The following is a 21,597-nucleotide window of genomic DNA, read 5'->3' as shown; positions in this document are numbered from 1 at the left end:
ATGGTATAAAAATAGAAATGGGTAGATTCAGATTGGATGTTAGGAAGAAGTTCTTCAGCATGAGGAAGGTGAGACACTGGAACAGGTTGCCCAGGGAGATGGTAGAAGCCCCATCCCTGGAGGTTTTTAAGGCCAGGCTGGATGTGGCTCTGCGCAAACTGATCTAGTGTGAGGTGCCCCTGCCCATGGCAGGTGGGTTGGAACTAGATGATCCTTGAGGTCCCTTCCAACCCTGACAATTCTATGATTCTATGATACTTAGTTTCAAAATGGTGCTTAGAGACACTCTTACCAATGGAAGTAGCCCCCAGTTACTTCCATAGATGGTTTGAATCTTACAGTCAGGAACAGGAAGAATTTCTAACTAATTTATGGGCACTTAGTATTCAGTATTCAGTATCACCAAGGTTGGAAGAGACCTCAAAGATCATCGAGTCCAACCTGTCACCACAGACCTCATGACTTGAGTAGGGAGGACACTACTGCCCACTGCAGGCTTGAACTCACAACCTTCCCATTAAGGGTCTTATGCGCTACCAACTGAGCCACATCCTGGATTAATTAAAAAGTTTTAACAGCAAAACATTTAGATTGTATGCATTTTATTCATTTTGGATTGACTTATTAAGAACTTGCTCCCTGGGAAGGGAAGCAAAAGAGTTAAAAAGATGATTTTAAGTATACATATATGTGTCTATAGACATCTATTTTAAAGCTTTTCAGTATTGACACAATGTTTGGAAATGAGAAGAATTAGAGAACTATATTTGAGTGGGTGAAAGAGAAATATGTGTTTTTCAGACACCTCTGAATCCTGAACCATGAGTGCTTGCTCTGGTATCTCATCATCTGTGAAAGCTGGTTCCCACACTTCCACCTGGAGATCAAGTTGTGCCAAGATTTCTCGGATCCTTATGTTTCTTTCTTTCACTCGCGCTATCTCCTGCTTCTTTTGTTGTGCAACTATGTCAAATTCCTTATTAAAAGCATTTTTCACTTTGTAAATGATGTCCTGAAATAAAACAGGATACAGCTATATTGCACAGGTCACATCCATTCATGATCCTATATCCCTCCTCAAGCCTTCAGTCGTAAGTGTGTGTACCTGCATGAGTGGCAGGGAGATAAACTGGTAAAGCCCTTTTGTGAAAATAGTAAGTGCAGAGATCAAGCTTTGGAAAATGAAGGTGGGCAAATTATAACAATAAGTTAGGATGTAGTAAGGCAGGATGGCAAATGTGGTACAATGCTGCTGGGAGTAAAAAGGCTGTGCTCAATGTCTCATCAGCCAGCTAGCTTTCAGCAAGCTTACTGCATTGGCCAAGAACATTAAAGACATATCTACACTTAGATATTTAATATATGTCTTTAAAGCCACACAGTAGAGACATCTTGTTACATCCAAGCTTACATCTAGAAATGCTCTTCCCCATCTACCATTAGGGTATCTACTAAATGTTAGATTTTACAATGCATTATCTTTGAACTCTGCTACCATGTACAGCCTTAAAAAGCTCTGAGGAGGCAATGCTTTAATAGAAGTTTAACCACTTCTGACCTCCTAGATCATCTTCATAAGAAGCCTATTCTACTTACTTACTCTACTACTACTTAATAAACTGGCCAGAGCAAGAGTAGTTAGAGTGTCTGATATGAATAAATAATAAATAATGGAAACACTGAAGAATCCAAATGAAAGGATAAGTAAGACTGGAGAGAAAGTAAACAGTGTGAGGATCCAGATGATCCTTCATTCAGCAGCACATAGCAGGGAAAGAGGTCATGTTTTCACAGGGCACGCTGAGATGTGCAAGGTAGCTTTGGCTATACAGCCTCTTAAACAGACAAATATAGGTACCCTCAAACTGGGTAACCAATTTTATAAAATGCTTTTCTTTCAGACCTTAGCTGGTAAATCCACATGGTGCTCTACTCCACTACAGGAATTTATCAGCTTTCATCATCACAGAAACTCAGAGACCTGTGAAACTCTGTTGTATATTGTCAGAATGCCCAAAACCTAACAGTGGCTGTGATTGCTATGAGAACCAACAGATATAACAGCATCAGTGCAATAATATAAATTTAAGAAGACATCACCTTCAGTAGCACTATCTGATTGATTTTCTGCTCCCTGGTGTGTAAGTCCCATTGGTGGTATAGGACAGATGTGTCTCCACCGTACTGAGAGCTCAGACTTCCAGTCAGGCAGTACAAAGTACCATCATCAGCCATTACTTTTTCTGCCCTCTCTCCTTCTTTATTAGATAATGCAGTCTCAGATTCAATCTCAGGATCTTTCTTCTGAACCTGAATATCACAAATATGACAACTGTGTTAATTTTGTACACGATCCAGTGGCACATGTATGAAAAAACTTTAGATGTTATATTTTGCAGTTAAGCTCAATGATCAAAATAAGTTGAAATTATCATATCTGGAATATTTGATGCATATGTAGGTTGCCCAGAAGAAGAAAAACGTGGGCATACTGGGGCAAGTCCAGTGACAGGCCACTGATACAATCAAGGATCTCAAACATCTCATATGTGAGGACAGATTGAGAGAGCTGGAACTTTTTAGCCTCATAAAGGAGATTTGGGGGAATAATTGTAATGCATATAAAAACCAGATGATAGGGAGTAAGGACACCAGTGCCAGACACTTCTCAGTGGTGGTCAGTGACAGATTGAGAGGAAATTGGTATACACCAAAATACAAGACATCCAACTTAAACATAATAAAACACTTTTCCAGTGAGAGTTGTCAAGCATGGGAAAAAGTAACCTGTAAAGGTTATGGAATCTTCCATCCTTGAATATATTCTAAACCTGACTGGACAAGGCCCTCAGAAAATCGCTTTAGGAGAGCTAGTCCAGATGATTTCCTTTAACATCAGCTATTTTCTGACTCTTTAACATTAATATATTTGTTCTGAATAAAACAAAATGCTTCATCTTTATTTATCTTTTAAAATTTTTGGGACACAATTTTTACAGTCAGAAAATGGACCTTAGAAATACAACTATGGAAGGAAGGGTTAAAAGGCCAACTTAGAGCATCCTGGTCTGAAATGCCTTTATGCAGTACAAAGAGATTGTACCTTAAGATCAGCTGTCTCAATCTTCTTCAACTGGAGAACTTTCTCCAAACTTTTCAGCTCTTCCTCACTGCGTTTCTTCAGTGGGTAGTTCTTCACTTCACAAGCCATATGGAAGCACTGTTAAAATGTTAATAAAAGACAAACAGACCAAACAAAACAAGTAAAAAGTTCTTCAGAATGCATCTGTCAAGTCACTTGCTCAATACCTCAATGCCAAACAGATAGAAAATTGAAGATCAATTAAATATAGAAAATGTAGTAAAAATACAGAGGTAAGACAGAAAACACTTGCCTTTTTGGTAGTGAGAATGGTTCATTTAAAATTTGCTCCTGTTTTTGGTTTTGTGTTTGTTTTTCATGAATAATCTATGGGATATTGTGAGGGTCTAATAAGTTTGTCTCTCTCTATGTGAGTCAACAAAGATAAAAGTGATAGCAGAGCCACTGGAAAGAAGGTGGAAAGAATCCTGTCCACCAATCCTGGATGCAAATCAGCTTGTGATTGCATCGTGATAACACGGGACTACAACAATGGACCCAAGGACCCAGCCATCACACCTTTAGGGCAAGATAATCACCACCTGTTTCCTGAGCTTTGTCTGGATGGAGACAGGGTAGACGGAGATTCCCCCCTCCTCCAGCCAGGGTCTTGCCCAAACACACAGATTTCCTGCCACTGGAATTCCTGAGGGACAATATTTGACTACATACCTAAGGACTAAAAAACTGTATAAAAGACTTGAGCAACTACTGGTTTGTAGAGAGAAACACAAGAGAGAAACAAAGGAGAGAAACAGAGGAGAAAAACGGGGAGAAAAATGGAGATGAAGAAAAACACAGGAGACGGGCCAGGCCGCTGAGAAGCCGGGACAATGCTGCTCCGGAGAACAGAAGCTGCCCGGAGGACCACAGCTCCAGCCCTCTACAGACCCAGGCTGCCCAGAGGAGCCTCAGCACTGTTCCTGTATCAACCCAACATCTCCCCAGAGGACCACAGCTGTTCTCCAGCAAAAGCCTCACCACGGTGTCTCTACAAACCCAACATCTCCTGCAGCACCTTTCCTCCACAGACTTTATCTTGGGGGGGATGAGGGGTGTGGTAATATAATTCCTTTCCTCTTCTATCTCTCGTCCCTCTCTCTCTCTCTCTCTTTTCTCTCTTTCCCTTCTTATGTCCACTTTCTCTAATAAATAGTCTAGCTGTTGATACTTTGGCCTCGTTTGTGCCTTTAATTTCACAACACGGGAATATTTAAAAGAACTGTGTCTCCGGACCGAGACATCTAATGTCTCCGGACCGTGACATTTAAATGGCGTAGTCGGCAGGATTCCCGTGCAGTGAAAAGTATCACAGCAAAATTATTGCATTTCTGAGAACCCCGAAATGTGTGTGTGTGCCTGAGACGTACTTTTAGTACGAAGCGAGAGTGGAGTCCAGATTCGCGTTTCCACTCGCCCGCGAGGGAAGTGGCCGGAGAAGGACGAAGCGAAATTTTCAGAGAGACTGTGTGGGAGTTCTCAAAAGCTTTAAATGTGTGTGCTTTCTCGGGGAAGATTATCTGGCGTACAACTGTTGGTTTTATAGTGTGACCTCCTCGAGAATCCTCTGTACCCTGCTTTAAATTTGTGTGTGCATTCCCGGGGAAGATTATCTGGGGTACAACTGTTGACTTTATAGTGTGACCTCCCCGAGAATTCTCAGTACCCTCTTTTAGGAAACCCAGTGTTGGTGATATTTGTAAAGTGTGGTTTTCCCGAGAAGCCCAGTATTGAAGCAAAAGTTGAGAAACTTCTGCCGGTGTGTGTTTGCTCAGGGAAACAGAGTGACTCTTCCCTAAGAATCACAAGGTTGTTATCCTAGTGTAACAAAAAAAAATTTGAGGTACAAAAGCTAAGAAGCTTTTGCAAGTGTGGGTTCACTCAGGGAAATAGTGTGACTTCCTTGAGAAGCCCAAGTTGTTGTTGTTTTTTCTTGTGTGTGACCTCTCCTGGGAAATCTATTGTGCATTTTTTCCTGGAGAAGATTATTTTGGAGTAAGCCTTTTAAAAGTGTACGTTTTTCCAGGGAAGATTTTGCTGGTACAAACAGTGTTTTGATCTGACTTCCCCGCGAAACTTAGTGCCCTATTAAGAAATGCTTTCTGAAACAAAAGAGATGGCCGGGAGTGAGAAGCTTTTTAACCTTTTAGAAGTTCACGGTGCCCGCCCCTCTGTACAGGTACTTGACTGGGCCCGTGAAAATTGGCATAATTTCCAGAGTGTGGCTGATAGAATTGTGGCCCTGCAGAAAGATGCACGAGCAAAAGCCGGGAAAGGCAAAGGCTTTATTTGTGCGGTTTTAGGTGCCTGTTTAGCCGCCTCAGTGAAGGAGAAAGAGGAATGGCATGAACAGGAAAATATAACTATTTCCTCTTTGCAGGACTTAGTTTCGTCACTACAAAGCCATGTTGCCACTTTGAAAGACGTAGTGGCAGATCTTAAAATTCAATTGGAAAAGGAGAGGAGGCAAAATTCGTATTTGGACTCAAAAGAGGGTGTGAACTACCCGGATCCTGCCCCCATATATCCTCGGGCAGAATTGACAGCGGCTGAGGAAGCTGCTGCGCATATCAGACCTCTCATTAAAACTGAAGTTTTATATGAGGATGGGGAGGTTACCCCCACTATCACAACCAAAGAAACACCTTTCTCCTCAACTGAATTGGCCAAAATTCGTAAAGAATTTGCACGCTCTGCTGGGGAATCTGAGGTGGAATATGTCTGGCGAGTTTCAAAAACTGGAGGTGATCAGATTCTGTTAACAGAAGCTGAAGCCATGGGCTATTGGGGTGATAATGTTTTTCTAACTACAAAAAACAGAAGTGGACCCTGGAGTCTTACGCAAAGAGCTGCCTATTGGGCAGGGGGGTTTGATCCAAAGGAGAGGGGTGAACCCCTAATTCTGCGGGGAGGGATGAATCAGATAATGGAGAATGTGCAAAAAGCTGCATGCCTGCAGATGATATATGAAAGGGAACTAAAACATCATTTTGAATCCCCTCTTTCTGTCCTGGTGGATGCAAACAGAATGACTCCTTTGATCAGGGGCCTCAATGACTTGCTTAAAATAAGAGGTATCCAGCTTCAAAAAGAAATAGCTAATACCCCACTTTCTTCCAGGACATGGCAAGACGTGGGGAGGGAGTTATTAGATTATGCTAGGCAGTATAGTGTACCAGAGGAAATGAAAAAACCTCAAACTAGAGGCTTGAGACATGTGAAAATGACTCACCCACCAAGCCCCCAGGGCCAGATGCGCCGTATTCCTAGTAGGCACCTGGCTAGGGGCAGGGAACACTTGAATACCCGGCAATATTGGTGGGGGATGGGCCAGAAGAAAGGTATTCCAAAAGAAGTGGTTGATGGGGTAGCCACAAGACAATTACAAATCATTGTGCAATGTTGGCCCGAGCCTAAAAAGAGGGCTGAGGTCACTGCTCCCCTCTTGGTGGGACCATTTGGTGAATTGAGGGGTATGCACCCCAGGGCAACTAAGGGCTTCACTTCCCAGCGGTGAATTGGGGGGTGAAGCATGAGTCAGGAGATCACCAAAAAATTGTACTTGGTTTGGAAAAAGGCTTTTGTTTGTGTTTAGCTTGGCTTTGAGAGAACCTGAAACAATCAACGATACTTACAGGCCCATTCAAAGTAATTATCACCTGAAAGGGTGGCTCTGAATGGTAACCTGGAAATACCAGTTTTGTATGTTTCAAGGTTGTGTTTCTTATTTAAGTTCTAATGCTAAATTTAAGTTCTAATGCTGAAGACTACCTGATGTATTGTCAGAAGGACTTGTCTTGCTACAATATGGAAGACTTCTCAAGTTTTGCATCACAGAAGACATCTCTTCAAGGACTGTACTTTCCATAACCCCGCAGACATTCAGATCTGGACTGAAGCTCTCACTTCAATTCCAAACTGAAGGACTGACGGGGTGGGGGGGTATGGGTTTGTTTGTTCTCCTGGCTTCCAGGAGGAACAAGGATGCTTTCACCTTGTGTAATTACCTGGTTTAATTTTGTTATATTTTCTTAGCATTGTCAATCTTGTATAAATCCCTGTTGTATACAGTGATTCAACATGTAGTGTCCAATATGCAGTTTGTGTCTAATGATGGTGTACAACAGATTTGTGCTGTTAGCCAATCAAAACTTATGTCTATTGCAAAAATTGTTTAAAACTTCTTTCCTTTCTTTTCCACTTCTTTCCTTTCTTTCCTTTCTTTCTTCCTTTTATCTTTGATTGACGGGGTGGTGTGAGGGTCTAATAAGTTTGTCTCTCTCTATGTGAGTCAACAAAGATAAAAGTGATAGCAGAGCCACTGGAAAGAAGGTGGAAAGAATCCTGTCCACCAATCCTGGATGCAAATCAGCTTGTGATTGCATCGTGATAACACGGGACTACAACAATGGACCCAAGGACCCAGCCATCACACCTTTAGGGCAAGATAATCACCACCTGTTTCCTGAGCTTTGTCTGGATGGAGACAGGGTAGACGGAGATTCCCCCCTCCTCCAGCCAGGGTCTTGCCCAAACACACAGATTTCCTGCCACTGGAATTCCTGAGGGACAATATTTGACTACATACCTAAGGACTAAAAAACTGTATAAAAGACTTGAGCAACTACTGGTTTGTAGAGAGAAACACAAGAGAGAAACAAAGGAGAGAAACAGAGGAGAAAAACGGGGAGAAAAATGGAGATGAAGAAAAACACAGGAGACGGGCCAGGCCGCTGAGAAGCCGGGACAATGCTGCTCCGGAGAACAGAAGCTGCCCGGAGGACCACAGCTCCAGCCCTCTACAGACCCAGGCTGCCCAGAGGAGCCTCAGCACTGTTCCTGTATCAACCCAACATCTCCCCAGAGGACCACAGCTGTTCTCCAGCAAAAGCCTCACCACGGTGTCTCTACAAACCCAACATCTCCTGCAGCACCTTTCCTCCACAGACTTTATCTTGGGGGGGATGAGGGGTGTGGTAATATAATTCCTTTCCTCTTCTATCTCTCGTCCCTCTCTCTCTCTCTCTCTTTTCTCTCTTTCCCTTCTTATGTCCACTTTCTCTAATAAATAGTCTAGCTGTTGATACTTTGGCCTCGTTTGTGCCTTTAATTTCACAACACGGGAATATTTAAAAGAACTGTGTCTCCGGACCGAGACATCTAATGTCTCCGGACCGTGACAGATATGGCCTCTATATCTACAGAATTCAACTCGAATTAGATTTTTTTGTTAAATGACTTGGTCTTTCACCACCTTTGAGATAATCCAGCATTATCAGTTTGGCTAATCTCCCTGTTTAAAACAGGCAAAATCAGGTTAAATTTTGCTTTTATGCTCTGTGTAACAGAAGTCATACTGACTGCACACAGCAAAAACCAGTATTTACCTCTCCTTTTAGCAACAATGCATAATGATATCCTCTGAGATCAAGGAATTAAGACAGTGGCTTATTTGTTTATCAACACTCTTACTCACTGTAGAAGTTATAATTAGCCAAGTTCAGACAAAATGAACAGAATGAAGGGAGGTTGTAGACAGGCGGAGGTTGGTCTCTTCTCCCAGGCAACCAGCACCAGAACAAGAGGACACAGTCTCAAGCTGCGCCAGGGGAGGTTTAGGCTGGAGGTTAGGAAGAAATTCTACAGAGAGAGAGTGACTGCCCATTGGAATGGGCTGCCTGGGGAGGTGGTGGAGTCACCATCATTGGAGGTGTTCAGAAGGAGACTTGATAGGGTGCTTGGTTGCGTGGTTTAGTTGATTAGGTGGTGTTGGATGATAGGTTGGACGCAATGATCTTGAAGGTCTCTTCCAACCTGGCTTATTCTGTTCTATTCTTTGAATGAAATCTCGTCATGAGGTCTGGGAATAATTAAGTTTTCCCCCATACTTTATATAAGCAAATCAGAATATATGTTATACTTTTGTTCATTTTGTATCTGTTCCTTAAGGAATCAACAAACTACTGCAGAAGGTGATTTAGAAAGGAGAGGTTACCTTAACTACGCGTCCTTTTACACACATAGCATCCCAACACTCTTGCTTGATGACATCCTGCAAATAGTGGTTGGCTAAAGTCTCCATCTCCATCTCCTTCCTCACCTTTCAAGACACAGAAAAGAAAATAACAAGATAAGGTGCAAAATAACAAGATATGGGCAACTTTTATTGAGTTACTGAAAGAAACCTACCAGATTAAATAAATTACCAATATTTCATCATCTTAGACTACTGCAATTATCTTCTCCAATACTACTGAAAGGCATCATTTTCTATGTGGAGAAAAGCATTGCAGAACTTAAGCAACATGTCCATAGTCACAGTGTCAGATTCATACTTTTTGGCACAAACCATATTCCAATTGTCAGTGTTTGTGTCAGCAGCTTCACCTCCTTCAAATAGTGACTTTAAATACGTTTAAGTTTTCAACAGTGAACACCAACTTTGAGATCATCCTCTTTCTTCAATCATTCTTTAAGATGTTGTCCCCGATTCTATCATACCCTGGCCACTTCTTGATCAGCCTCTGCCTGCAGTCTTTCCTGTTCTTCCATATCCAGGTTGAACTCCTGCTGCTGCAGTTTCTCAGTGTCTGGCACCTGTTCATTTTCATGCATCATTTTCTGAATCTGTTTGCATTTAAAAATAAGTATAAGGAATAAAAAGTAATTTGAATTTAATATCAGAGAAAATTCTTTTAATTGCCTCCACTTGTAACTGCTTCATGGTATTTGGTAGAATGTGCTGCCTGTAGCTAGTGACAGAGTACTATGTTAATATGTTTCCTCCTAAAGTTGACTTGGATGTTGTATGTGAAGTTGTGTATACTTTTTAAGAAGCTGTAGTACACAATTCTTAGTTCTCTGACTCTAAATCTTTGTTATGGTGTCTGTCTCATGCAGATCACAAAAGAGAACTGCAAATTCCTGCACCTAGTTCTGAGCACTGTATTAAGTGATCACTTTATTATTACCTATGTCTAACAATTCAACAGTGAGAAATGCAAAATCCTGCACCTGGGTAAGAACAGCCCCATGCACCAGGACATGCTGGGTGCTGAGGAACTGCAAAACAACCTCGCAGAAAAATAGCTGGGGGCCCTTGTGGACATGTAGTTGAACATAAAGACAGCAATGTGCCCTTGCAGCAAAGAAAGGTAACAGTATCCTGGGCAGTACTGAGAATGTTGCTAGCAGGTTGAGGGAGATGAAATACATGGGCATACTGGAGAGAGTCCGATGAAGGTGGTTATGGGATTGGAGCATCTCTCCCATGAGGAAAGGCTGAGAGAACTAGAACTGTTCAGCCTAAAAAAGAAATGGCTTGTGAGGAATCTCATCAATGTATATAAATACCTGAAGGGAAGGTGGCAAGAGGGCAGAGACAGACTCTTTTCAGTGGTGCCCAGTGACAGAACCAGAGGCAATGGGCACAAATAAACACAAGAAGTTCTGCTCAAACATGAGGAGAAAACTTTTTATTATGAGAGTGACTACATACTGGAACAGGCTGCCCAGAGTGGTCATGAAGTCTCCATTCTTGGAGATAATCAAAATCTGCCTGGACATAGCTCTGGGCAGACTGTTCTAGGTGACCCTTTGCCTTACCCTCTTGCAGACAGCAGTTTTTATGAAAAGAAACAGAAAGAAGATGACAGAACAGTAGTTTCTATAATGAAAGGTTGTTAGGTAGAAACTAGCTTTTTGAGAAGACAGATTGTTCAAGGTGTAAGGGTGGTACAAAATATTCATTTGGAGCAAAGGAAATGGAGAACCCAACAGTAGTTACTGGCAGTTTCAGCATATAGTCCCTTAAGAAGTACATCTTTTTATTACCTATCTGCTCAGAGTTTGTGACAAAAATGTATACGAACACTAGAGCTGATAGCTGTAAAGGAAATGTACTTGTAAATAAAAATGGTGAGATGAGCCATGTCAGAAACTCACAGTTTTACGTAGCTTTTTAATTCCCATTTCCAGCTCTTTCTTCTGGTTACCAAACCTCTGAGTCTCTTCTATAATGACCTGACATACAACAATTGAGTTGTTGCAAGACAAAAACAGACAAGGAAAGACTGAAACAATGTAAAGGAATGTTGTGTGTACAGAAAACTAAACAACAAAAGGATTAATAACAGATATAATCCTAACACAATAGAATGATTCTTAGAGTTGCTCAAGAGAAAGAAGATTTTACAGCCAGGTCAGTTTGTAAGCTGGTTGTACAGCAGTAGAGCTTAAAAGAAAGGAAATATTAAAGAAAGAAGTAATTACAAGTGCAATGAGATTACAGACACATTGAACTGTGTAAAGCCTACTGCCAGAATTTAAGTGGTTTGTATTCCTTAGATTTTTCATTAGGCATTTCCAGTGGGATATTTAAAGATATAAGTAAACTAACATCTGTTACTCATTCCGAAGCTGTTAAATTTTCTTTGCTCCTACAGTCTTGCCAAATAATCTCTTAAGGGAAACATTTGCAGTTAGTCTGCATCTCTGGAACTTGCTTTCTAAAGTAAGTCTACAACTTCAGGAAGAATGCTGGCTATTGCTGGAAGGAGTGTATCATTCTGACATTGGATGGGCTTGATCCTCTAAAAGTCAGATGCAAGGCAGCTTAAAACAACCTAAGACCACACTGCTGGCCTTCAACCTTTGCTTCTCATCACTTGTCCCTAGTCATCTAGTACCTGTGTGTATGCACAGTTACATGTATTTTTCCAAAACATCCCAGGAGAGACACCAAAGCATTAACATAGGTGTTTCCAAGCACACAAAGAACTAAATACCCTCTATGTAAACAGATCTTTGATGCACTTTTACTTATCAGCATAGTATCATAGTATCATTCAGGGTTGGAAGGGACCACAAGGATCATCTAGTTCCAACCCCCCTGCCATGGGCAGGGACACCCCACACTAGATCAGGCTGGACAGAGCCTCATCCAGCCTGGGCTTAAACACCTCCAGGGACGGAGCCTCGACCACCTCCCTGGACAACCCATTCCAGGGTTTCACCACTCTCATGGTAAAGAACTTCCTCCTCACATCCAGCCTGAATCTCCCCACCTCCAGCTTCATTCCATTCCCGTTACCTAACATACTCTCCTCAAATTTACCTGAAAAACCTCAAGGGGTTTGTAATCAATGTCCTATTGTTGCATATTAATTTATCAGCGCTGTAGAATTTGTTATTCTGGCCTTGGGAAGAAGACAGCTTCATTTCTAGTTATAATCTTCTGTGCAACTTTTTACATTTACAAGAAAAAGGTCTTTATATTTTTCTGAAGGAAGCTAATTAATTTCACTGGAATTTGTTTTTTGTTTACTTCTTGTGTAAAAGTGGTCTTTTTGTCTTAGAGCTCCTATGATGCCAGATACCTCCTGTGATGCGTTTATCAGCTTGACTTAAAAAGAGGTACAAATGGCAAAAAAAAAAAAAAAGCTTGAGAAACTAGAATCTTTTATAGCATAGAATTTGGCAACCCAAACCACTACTGACTTTCGAGTACTCTGGCTTTGATTAACACTTGTTCTGTGAAAGTACCTTCTTTATTTTCTGACCTATCCATGTCATGTCTCTGGTATTGGCTGAATACAAACTGCTGATGTTTCCATTTTCTTCTACATTGGTAGATTTAAGTGATGGCTCCTGAAATTAAGGATAAAAACCTTCATCTCAGGTACTTAAAGAAAACAAAAGATAGACATAAATTAAATTAAAAAGGGACTCATTAAAAGCAAAACTACCACCCCCACATTCCAGTGTTGCATTTTTATTCCCTAAGTGGTCCCCAGATTCGATCTTTCATACTCTTGCTATCATGCAAAGTCTTTTCACTCAAACAGGCTGCCTGTACTAATCTCTGTAATCACTGCTTTGCTTGACTTCAGCAGAAGAATATATGACTAGTAACACATAGTGTATAGCAGTATCATCACACTGGCAATGACATATAACTTCATGAGAAGAAATTGACTTTTACAGAGTTTTCTGTGCTTGAAGAAACCAAGGGAAATTGAAGATGTGAACATCAGCTTCCCATAACCATTCAATGGCTTTGATGGTAATATCCCACAAATTAATAATTAAGCATATTCACCCTATCCACAAGTCTATTCTATTTTTATAAAAGTATCAAGAGTTTGTTTTAAGGACAGTTTTTATCAAGTGCAATTTTAGGATAATCATAAAACTTTTGTTCTTCATAAAGAAAACACCTTGAATTTCTCTTCTGGAAGTGATTCTGGTGTGAATTCTGCCACAGACTTTAAAACAATATTTTCATTCAAAGTAGACTTGTTCAGTATAGCAAGAAGAGATTTCCAGTGAAAGGCTGCTTCCTCAACTTCAATTTTCTTCATCTTCCTAATAAACAGAAAGGGAACTGATGTATTTTTTGTGTCTTATGGAAAAGGGTGAAGTATTAAATATTTATCATAACACAATGATTAAGTTGTTTTAACATTCCTATTCAATATTTGTGTGTGGTGGGTGGAAGGGCAAGGCCAAGAAGCCTCCTCCCTTCCCCCTTTGTAAAGTAAAAGGGAAAAAAAATTGAAGGGAAGGGAAAAAAAAACTCGCAAGCTGAATTAGCAAAGCAGTGGAGCTATATTTACAAAGCGATGTAGGGTTTGCAGGGAGATATTTACAAATTTACAATATCTACAATATATACAAAGATATACAACAGAGTAACACAGAAATGAGAGTAAACCCCTCGGCAGAGGGGTTCCCCACCTCCGCTCTCCCCTCTCTCCCCCCCTTTCCCCAGAATGGGATAGAAAGAGAAAGGAAAGAGAGGAAAAAAAAATTAGAAGCAGTTCGTGTTAATTGGAAGGGAGTTAGTATACAGGCCTGTTATCTGGTTTTCAAGGCCGAGGCCTTGGCAGAAAGCCCAGCACAGGCAAAGCTGCTGCACGAAGCAAAGACGGAAGCAAGACTGACTGAGAAGTGCTGGAAATGTCCACTTCACTCCCACTTCAGAAGGTGCTTCCTCCCACTCGTCCAATGAAATTAGTTTAGACTATTCCTTCCGTTTACCAACTTCCGTCCACCATGTTCCCTTTCTTAAGGGGGCAACGTCAACCGGCCACAGTCCACCCCTTCTAAACAATTTCATTGGCTGTTCATACTGTCCATCCAATCCAAAACGATATTTACAGTTCGTGAGTAAAGTTCATAGTCCATTCCGGCTATGCTCAGATGTAGATGATTCAAAAGTCCAAGAAAATCAGAAAATGAGAAAAATGGAAAACAGTTCATTTCCTCGCTGACGAAGCAAAGAAAAGGGAAACAGGGATTCTCAGGGTCTCTTAGTTGACTCAGGGCTCTCAGGGATCTCAGGGTTCGTGCACCGTAGATTCCTCGTTGATTCTTCCTTTGGACGCGATGTAGCTGTACAACAGTTCAAAGTTAACCTCTTTCAGCTAAAGTTAAATTTCTTTGTGGAATACACTGAATTTCACCATTCTCTTGCATTACCCAATAAGTGTGACCCGGACCTTCAGCTGAAACCACCCCTCGGACAGGTTTAGCCTCTCCTGAGGGTGAAAATACCCAAACAGTTTTACCTAACAGATTCTTTTCTCTAACAACAGGAACTCTATCACCTTCTACTTTCCGTAGCAAATCTGAATGTGCAGGTCCAGCTCAGTTCACTGAACCTCTACTATTTACCAGCCAGGTTGCTTGTGCTAAATGTTTTTCCCAGTTTTTCAAAGATCCACCTCCTATGGCTTTGAGAGTGGTCTTCAACAAACCGTTGTAGCGTTCAATCTTCCCTGAAGCTGGTGCATAGTAGGGAATGTGGAATATCCACTCAATACCGTGCTCTTTTGCCCAGTTCTTTACAAGGTTGTTCTTGAAATGAGTTCCGTTGTCTGACTCAATCCTCTCTGGAGTTCCGTGTCTCCACAGGATCTGTCTCTCCAGACCGAGAATGGTGTTGCGTGCAGTTGCATGTGGAACTGGATAAGTTTCCAACCATCCAGTGTTTGCCTCTACCATAGTAAGCACGTATTGCTTACCAGAACGAGAACGTGGTAGAGTGATGTAGTCAATCTGCCAAGCTTCACCATACTTGTACTTGGACCATCTGTCACCATACCACAAGGGCTTAAGTCGTTTTGCCTGCTTAATAGCAGCACAAATGTCACAGTCATGGATGACTTGTGTGATGGCATCCATGGAAATGTCTATTGATCTGTCACGAGCCCATTGGTATGTTGCATCTCTGCCTTGATGTCCTGACGAATCGTGAGCCCACCGAGCTAAGAATATCTCACCTCGGTGTTTCCAGTCGAGATCAAGATTAGAGTCCATGTCTACTTGAGAAACTCTTGCAGCTAGATCTGCCTGATGGTTGTGTTGCTGTTCCTCAGTAGCTTTGCTCTTAGGAATGTGAGCATCGATGTGTCTCACTTTCACTGGAATTCTCTCGATTCGATCAGCAATGTCCTGCCATAGGCTGGCTGCCCAAATGGGTTTTCCTTTTCTCTGCCAACCACTCTTCTTCCAGTTCTTTAGCCAACCCCATAGAGCATTGGCTACCATCCATGAGTCGGTGTAGAGATAAAGCTTTGGCCATCTCTCACGTTCAGCCACGTCGAGAGCTAGCTGGACAGCTTTTACCTCTGCGAATTGACTGGATTCTCCTTCTCCATCTTTCGCCTCTGCAACTCGGCGTGTTGGACTCCACACTGCAGACTTCCACCTTCGCTTGTTTCCAACAAGACGACAGGAACCGTCTGTGAACAAAGCATATTTCTTTTCATCATCAGAAAGGTCATTGTAAGGAGGAGCTTCCTCAGCACGAGTTACTTTCTCTTCTGGAGGTTTAGCACAGTTGATGCCTTCAGGCCAACTTGAGATCACCTCCACTAGACCAGGTCTTTCAAGATTTCCCATTCGAGCTCTCTGTGTTATCAGAGCCATCCACTTAGACCATGTTGAGTCTGTGGCATGATGTGGTGTGGAGCCTTTGCCTTTGAACATCCAATTCAAAACTGGTAATCTGGGAGCTAAGAGGAGTTGTGATTCAGTCCCGATCACTTCAGAAGATGCTTTTACTCCTTCATAGGCAGCTAAAATTTCTTTCTCTGTTGGAGTATAATTAGCCTCTGAACCTCTGTAACCTCGACTCCAGAAACCAAGAGGTCGTCCACGTGTCTCACCTGGAGCTTTTTGCCACAAGCACCAGGTTGGACCATTGTCACTTGCAGCCGTGTACAAAATGTTCTTAATGTCTGGACCATCTCGGACAGGTCCCAGACCCATTGCTTGAATTACCTCTTGCTTTATCTGGTCAAAGGCTGCTTGTTGTTCAGGTCCCCAGTGGAAATGGTTTCTCTTTCGAGTTACATCATACAGAGGTTTCACAATTTGACTGTATCCAGGAATGTGCAGTCTCCAAAATCCCACTATCCCCAAGAAACGTAGGGTCTCTTGCTTGTTTGTGGGACTTGCCATGGTAGAGACTCTATTTACCACATCCACTGGAATGTGTCGGCGTCCATCTTGCCACCGCACTCCCAGAAATTGAATCTCTGTGGTAGGTCCTTTCACCTTGTCTCGCTTGATGGCAAAACCTGCATTCAGAAGAATGTCAATGATTTTGTTACCTTTCTTGAAGACTTCCTCAGCAGTTTTACCCCAGACGATGATGTCATCGATGAACTGGATGTGTTCTGGCGCACCGCCTTTCTCCAGAGCATCGTGGATCACTGCATGACAGATGCTTGAGCTGTGGATCCAGCCCATTGGCAGCCTGTTGAAAGTGTACTGGATTCCTCTCCAGGTGAAAGCAAACTGAGGCCTGCATTCCTCTGCTATGGGAATAGAGAAAAATGCATTAGCAATGTCTATAGTAGCATACCATTTGGCCTCTTTGGATTCCAGCTCATACTGTAGCTCCATCATGTCTGGTACTGCTGCACTCATAGGTGGTGTTACTTCGTTTAGGGCTCGGTAGTCTACCGTCAGACGCCAGTCTCCATTCTGCTTCCGCACAGGCCACACTGGACTGTTGAAAGGTGAATGAGTTTTGCTGATGACTTTCTGACTTTCCAACTGACGAATCAGATTCTGAATGGGCAACAAAGAGTCACGGTTGGTTCTGTATTGTCTGTGATGCACAGTCTGAGAAGCAACCGGCAATTTAATGTCCTGTATCTTATGTTGTCCCACAACTGCAGATTCATCAGAAAGTTCAGGTCTGGCTGACAGCTTCAATTTTTGTCCATCAATTTCTATAGAAGCTACTCCAAAAGCCCATTTGTAACCTCTAGGGTCTTTGAAACGCCCTTCTCTCAGAAAATCAATTCCCAAAATACAAGGTGCGTCAGGTCCGGTCACAACTGTATGCTTCCTCCATTGTTTACCAGTTAAACTTATATTAACCTCCACTTTACTTAACTCTTGAGATCCACCAGTGACTCCCAGAATAGTTATAGACTCTGATCCCTGATAATTTGATGGTATTATGGTGCACTGAGCTCCTGTGTCAACCAAGGCCCTGTACTTCCGAAATTGTGAAGTGCCAGGCCACTGGATGTACACATCCCAATAGATTCTATTATCTCTGTTATCCCTCTCCTCCCCCTGGCGGGAGGCAGGGCACCCCTAGTTATGGGGAACATGCGCACATGTGCATTGCACATAGTTTGCAGGGTTATAACTTTGCATGTTATAACTGGAGCCACTGTTGGAGCCATAAGAGTCGTTCTGGGGAACTGTGGAAGTAACAGCTACCCTTCTGGTATTGCTACCTCGGGTTCTGCCACTTTGCAATTCCCTCAGTCTCCTGAAAAGATTAGAAGTTGGTTGGCCATCCCAGCGGTTCATGTTCTCACCAAACTGATCACGCAGAGTTATCCAAATAGTTCTACGTGATTGCCTTGGTGGTCTGTTTTGGAACGACCTGTTTTGGAATGACCTGTTTTGGAATGACCTCCTTGGAGGACGTGTATTCCTCACAGATGAGACTTGTATCCACCTGGAGGAAGAATTGAAATTATCCCTTTGTGCCAATTGGGATATGGAATTTCTAAATTCATCTTTTAACTCTCTTATGCAATTTTGAATATCACCAGACATCGTTTTAATGGCCGAAACCAAAGAACCACGTGTCATGCTATCCTCCAATTGTCTCATTTGATCACTGAATTGGCCAACCGTAGGAGAAGCTCCACCATAACTTCTTGACACAATTCTGCTTGCCAGAATGTTTGCATAATTGGAAGGAGCAAGTTTGATGATCTTTTTAGCGAGACCAATACCCACAGGAATGTCATCAGGATTCAGAGTTTCATGTTCACCATAGAGTAGCTCTCTAACAGCAAATTCTCTCAAGCGCTTAATTCCCTCATCTATGGTAGTCCAGGGTTTAGGATTCCATGGAAGATCATCTCGGGAAGGGTATCTCAGGGCAACCGCTATTAAAAGGCGTATCCACAGATTAACCTTACCGAGAGCTTCGCCTAGATGTCTATCTATTCCATTGTCCCTTGAGAGAGTTCCTAACTGAGCTGCTGACTTGTCTCCAACCGTTAGAGCTGAAGCACCTGTATCATAACACCTACTAAGCCAAGCTAGAACTGGCTCCTTATCTGCTCTGGTGAAATCTTTACGGACATTTCGCAATTCCTCCCGTGGTGACGAACAGTCCGTAATATCATCTTGATCTTCATCTCCCTGAATTCTTTGCCCATAAAATCCTGCTGTCATTCTCCTAAGGATCTCTTTAAGCTGAGAACCACCTTTGCCAGCTGCTTTCCTAGCTTCATCTCTATCCTGCTTTGACCTCACTAGGTTAGCTAGATCTTTAAAACAAACCTTCTCTTCCTCCTGAGCAGGATCTTTTAGAGTAGAGGGCCCCTCACCAGGATCAGTCTCCTCCTCTTCTTCTCCATCTTTGGCCTTTCCAGCTCTAGTCTTTAAAGGAGCCACCTTAACTGGAGCTGTGTTTGAATTTACAGCCACCTTAATAGAAGCTGACAAGTCCTGAGATAAATCAGCTGCTGAGGCAGTGACTTCCGGTCCCACTGAGGGAGTGGGTGGAAGTGACGTTGCTCCATTACTGGCCGACGGAGAAGAAGAAGAAGGAGAAGGAGTAGGTGCCATGTTGATACCAGCCGATGCCCTTGGCTGCTTGCCAGAATCAGCAAAGTCATTTAGAGCTGCTTTACCAATTAACTTTTTAGCCTTCTTTTTAACTGACACGGGTTCTCCACAGTCCTCGTCACTAGATGACTCTGGGACTGATCGAGAGCCACGGCGTTTTCTTTTTGATCTAGTTTTAATAACAAAACACGCCCTGGACACCTTTTTCTCTCGCCGTAAAGAGAACAGTAAATATGCGATTACCATCACCAGCAGCAGAATTATAGACATGAGATAAATCACCTTTGGATCCCAGGCATCACCTAAAGTTACTGTCTCCTCAGGCGGAATCCTAAAACCCTTTATCTCAATTGGGAGAGTGGTGGAGGTAACATTCCTGTATCTCACTGGCCATAACAAATTAATACATTTTCCATACCATAGTTTAACTCTATACATAACCCACATATAAATTGTCCGCACCAAATATTTACCCAGGTAATCCAAAATCAAACCCAAGCAATATCTGTAAACCAGAGCCCCAAAAATTGAAAAGAATAATCGCTCCACAAACCACAATACCTTCATGTTTGCTAATTCAGCTGGAAAACACTAAATCAATCAAATAATAAATTGAACTAATTATCTGCCGCACGTTGGGTACGCCAATAAAAAAATGTGGTGGGTTTGGAAGGATAAGGCTGAGAAGCCTCCTCCCTTCCCCCTTGTAAAGTAAAAGGGAAAAAAAAATTGAAGGGAAAGGGAAAAAAAAAACTCGCAAGCTGAATTAGCAAAGCAGTGGAGCTATATTTACAAAGCGATGTAGGGTTTGCAGGGAGATATTTACAAATTTACAATATCTACAATATATACAAAGATATACAACAGAGTAACACAGAAATGAGAGTAAACCCCTCGGCAGAGGGGTTCCCCACCTCCGCTCTCCCCTCTCTCCCCCCCTTTCCCCAGAATGGGATAGAAAGAGAAAGGAAAGAGAGGAAAAAAAAATTAGAAGCAGTTCGTGTTAATTGGAAGGGAGTTAGTATACAGGCCTGTTATCTGGTTTTCAAGGCCGAGGCCTTGGCAGAAAGCCCAGCACAGGCAAAGCTGCTGCACGAAGCAAAGACAGAAGCAAGACTGACTGAGAAGTGCTGGAAATGTCCACTTCACTCCCACTTCAGAAGGTGCTTCCTCCCACTCGTCCAATGAAATTAGTTTAGACTATTCCTTCCGTTTACCAACTTCCGTCCACCATGTTCCCTTTCTTAAGGGGGCAACGTCAACCGGCCACATTGTGTATATGATTAAATATTGAGAACTGCATAATTAAGTGAGGTTTCCACAGAATTAGGAATTCTACGAATGGATTAGAAATATCTCCCTGGTGGAGTCATCTTTAATCTGTGCATCTACCTGAACGTTTTTATACCATGGAAAATCCGTAGCTTCACGTGTCTCTTACTCCTAGAATCTGATAAGAGCCACAGTTGAATTCCCATTAAAGCTGTGCTATCTCCTAAAAGCTGAGTTAAACTAGTATCTTGTGAAATTATATCCCTTACATCCCCAGAGAGACCCTTCCAGATGGTTTATTTGAGAGTGATAAGAAGCTTGCTATGGGTAATACTTATCAGAAGATGCTCCTATATCTTGCAATGCAACCATAACCCAAAGGACAAGACTTTTTGTGAGGTAGGGAGACCACCACTAAAGATAAGAGTGATTTTATTTCTATCCAATCCTTCTCCTTACTTTGAAACTAAAAAAAGGAAGTCTAGAATCAGAACTAGATAAAAAAATGAGACTGTGAAGGAACATTTACACCACCAACACTGGTCTCCAATGTTATACTTACTTCCATTTCAGACACACCAGGGCACCATCACTTTTGCCATTAACAAGGACGAAGTTACCATCCAGTGAAAATACCATGGATCTGATTCCCCCTCCTTGATATGAGTGACAATGCTTTTGAGCAAGTATATCCTAAAAAAGTCACAGAAGCAGTATCAGCAAATGTGGTTTTCTAATGGAAAATATCTGCAACTTATGCTTTTTTATTTTTAGATCAAGGTCAATCCAAAATGTCGATACAAAGTGCATAAGCCAGTAAGATTTATAAGTTTAAGATTTTTTACTACAAATGGTACAAATTTGTGGTATATTGATTTTTCAGGACATAAAAGTAGTAAAATTATCTATCCTAAGATTTACTGGAGAATAAAGCAAGTGGTTTGTATCGTCATAGACTCATAGAATCAACAAGGTTGGAAAAGACCTCAAAGATCATCAAGTCCAACCTGTCACCCAACACCTCATGACTACTAAACCATGGCTCCAAGTGCCATGTCCAATCC

At 42.1% G+C, this 21,597-nt stretch overlaps 1 protein-coding gene across 3 annotated transcripts in view; it reads right to left on the bottom strand.

Moving 5' to 3' along the window:
• The window catches only part of CFAP43 (cilia and flagella associated protein 43), a 64,823-nt gene that overhangs the window by 13,984 nt on the left and 29,242 nt on the right, over nucleotides 1-21,597 (bottom strand). For all 3 annotated transcript variants that reach the window (XM_068139415.1, XM_068139416.1, XM_068139417.1), the window contains 9 exons: nucleotides 21,096-21,226; nucleotides 13,360-13,507; nucleotides 12,686-12,790; nucleotides 11,087-11,164; nucleotides 9,644-9,769; nucleotides 9,138-9,242; nucleotides 3,104-3,220; nucleotides 2,101-2,310; nucleotides 806-1,012 (listed from right to left, as the gene is read on the bottom strand). In XM_068139415.1, coding sequence (XP_067995516.1) covers nucleotides 806-1,012; nucleotides 2,101-2,310; nucleotides 3,104-3,220; nucleotides 9,138-9,242; nucleotides 9,644-9,769; nucleotides 11,087-11,164; nucleotides 12,686-12,790; nucleotides 13,360-13,507; nucleotides 21,096-21,226 — 1,227 coding nt within the window. The remainder of the gene's footprint in view (nucleotides 1-805; nucleotides 1,013-2,100; nucleotides 2,311-3,103; nucleotides 3,221-9,137; nucleotides 9,243-9,643; nucleotides 9,770-11,086; nucleotides 11,165-12,685; nucleotides 12,791-13,359; nucleotides 13,508-21,095; nucleotides 21,227-21,597) is intronic.

Source organism: Melanerpes formicivorus, unplaced genomic scaffold (assembly GCF_026170545.1).
Source record: "Melanerpes formicivorus ecotype bairdi unplaced genomic scaffold, bMelFor1.0.p_v2 SCAF_6, whole genome shotgun sequence".
Taxonomy (NCBI): Eukaryota; Metazoa; Chordata; class Aves; order Piciformes; family Picidae; genus Melanerpes; species Melanerpes formicivorus.
The sequence above is the reverse complement of the archived record's forward strand: the minus strand, read 5'-3'. Positions and strand labels throughout refer to the sequence as shown.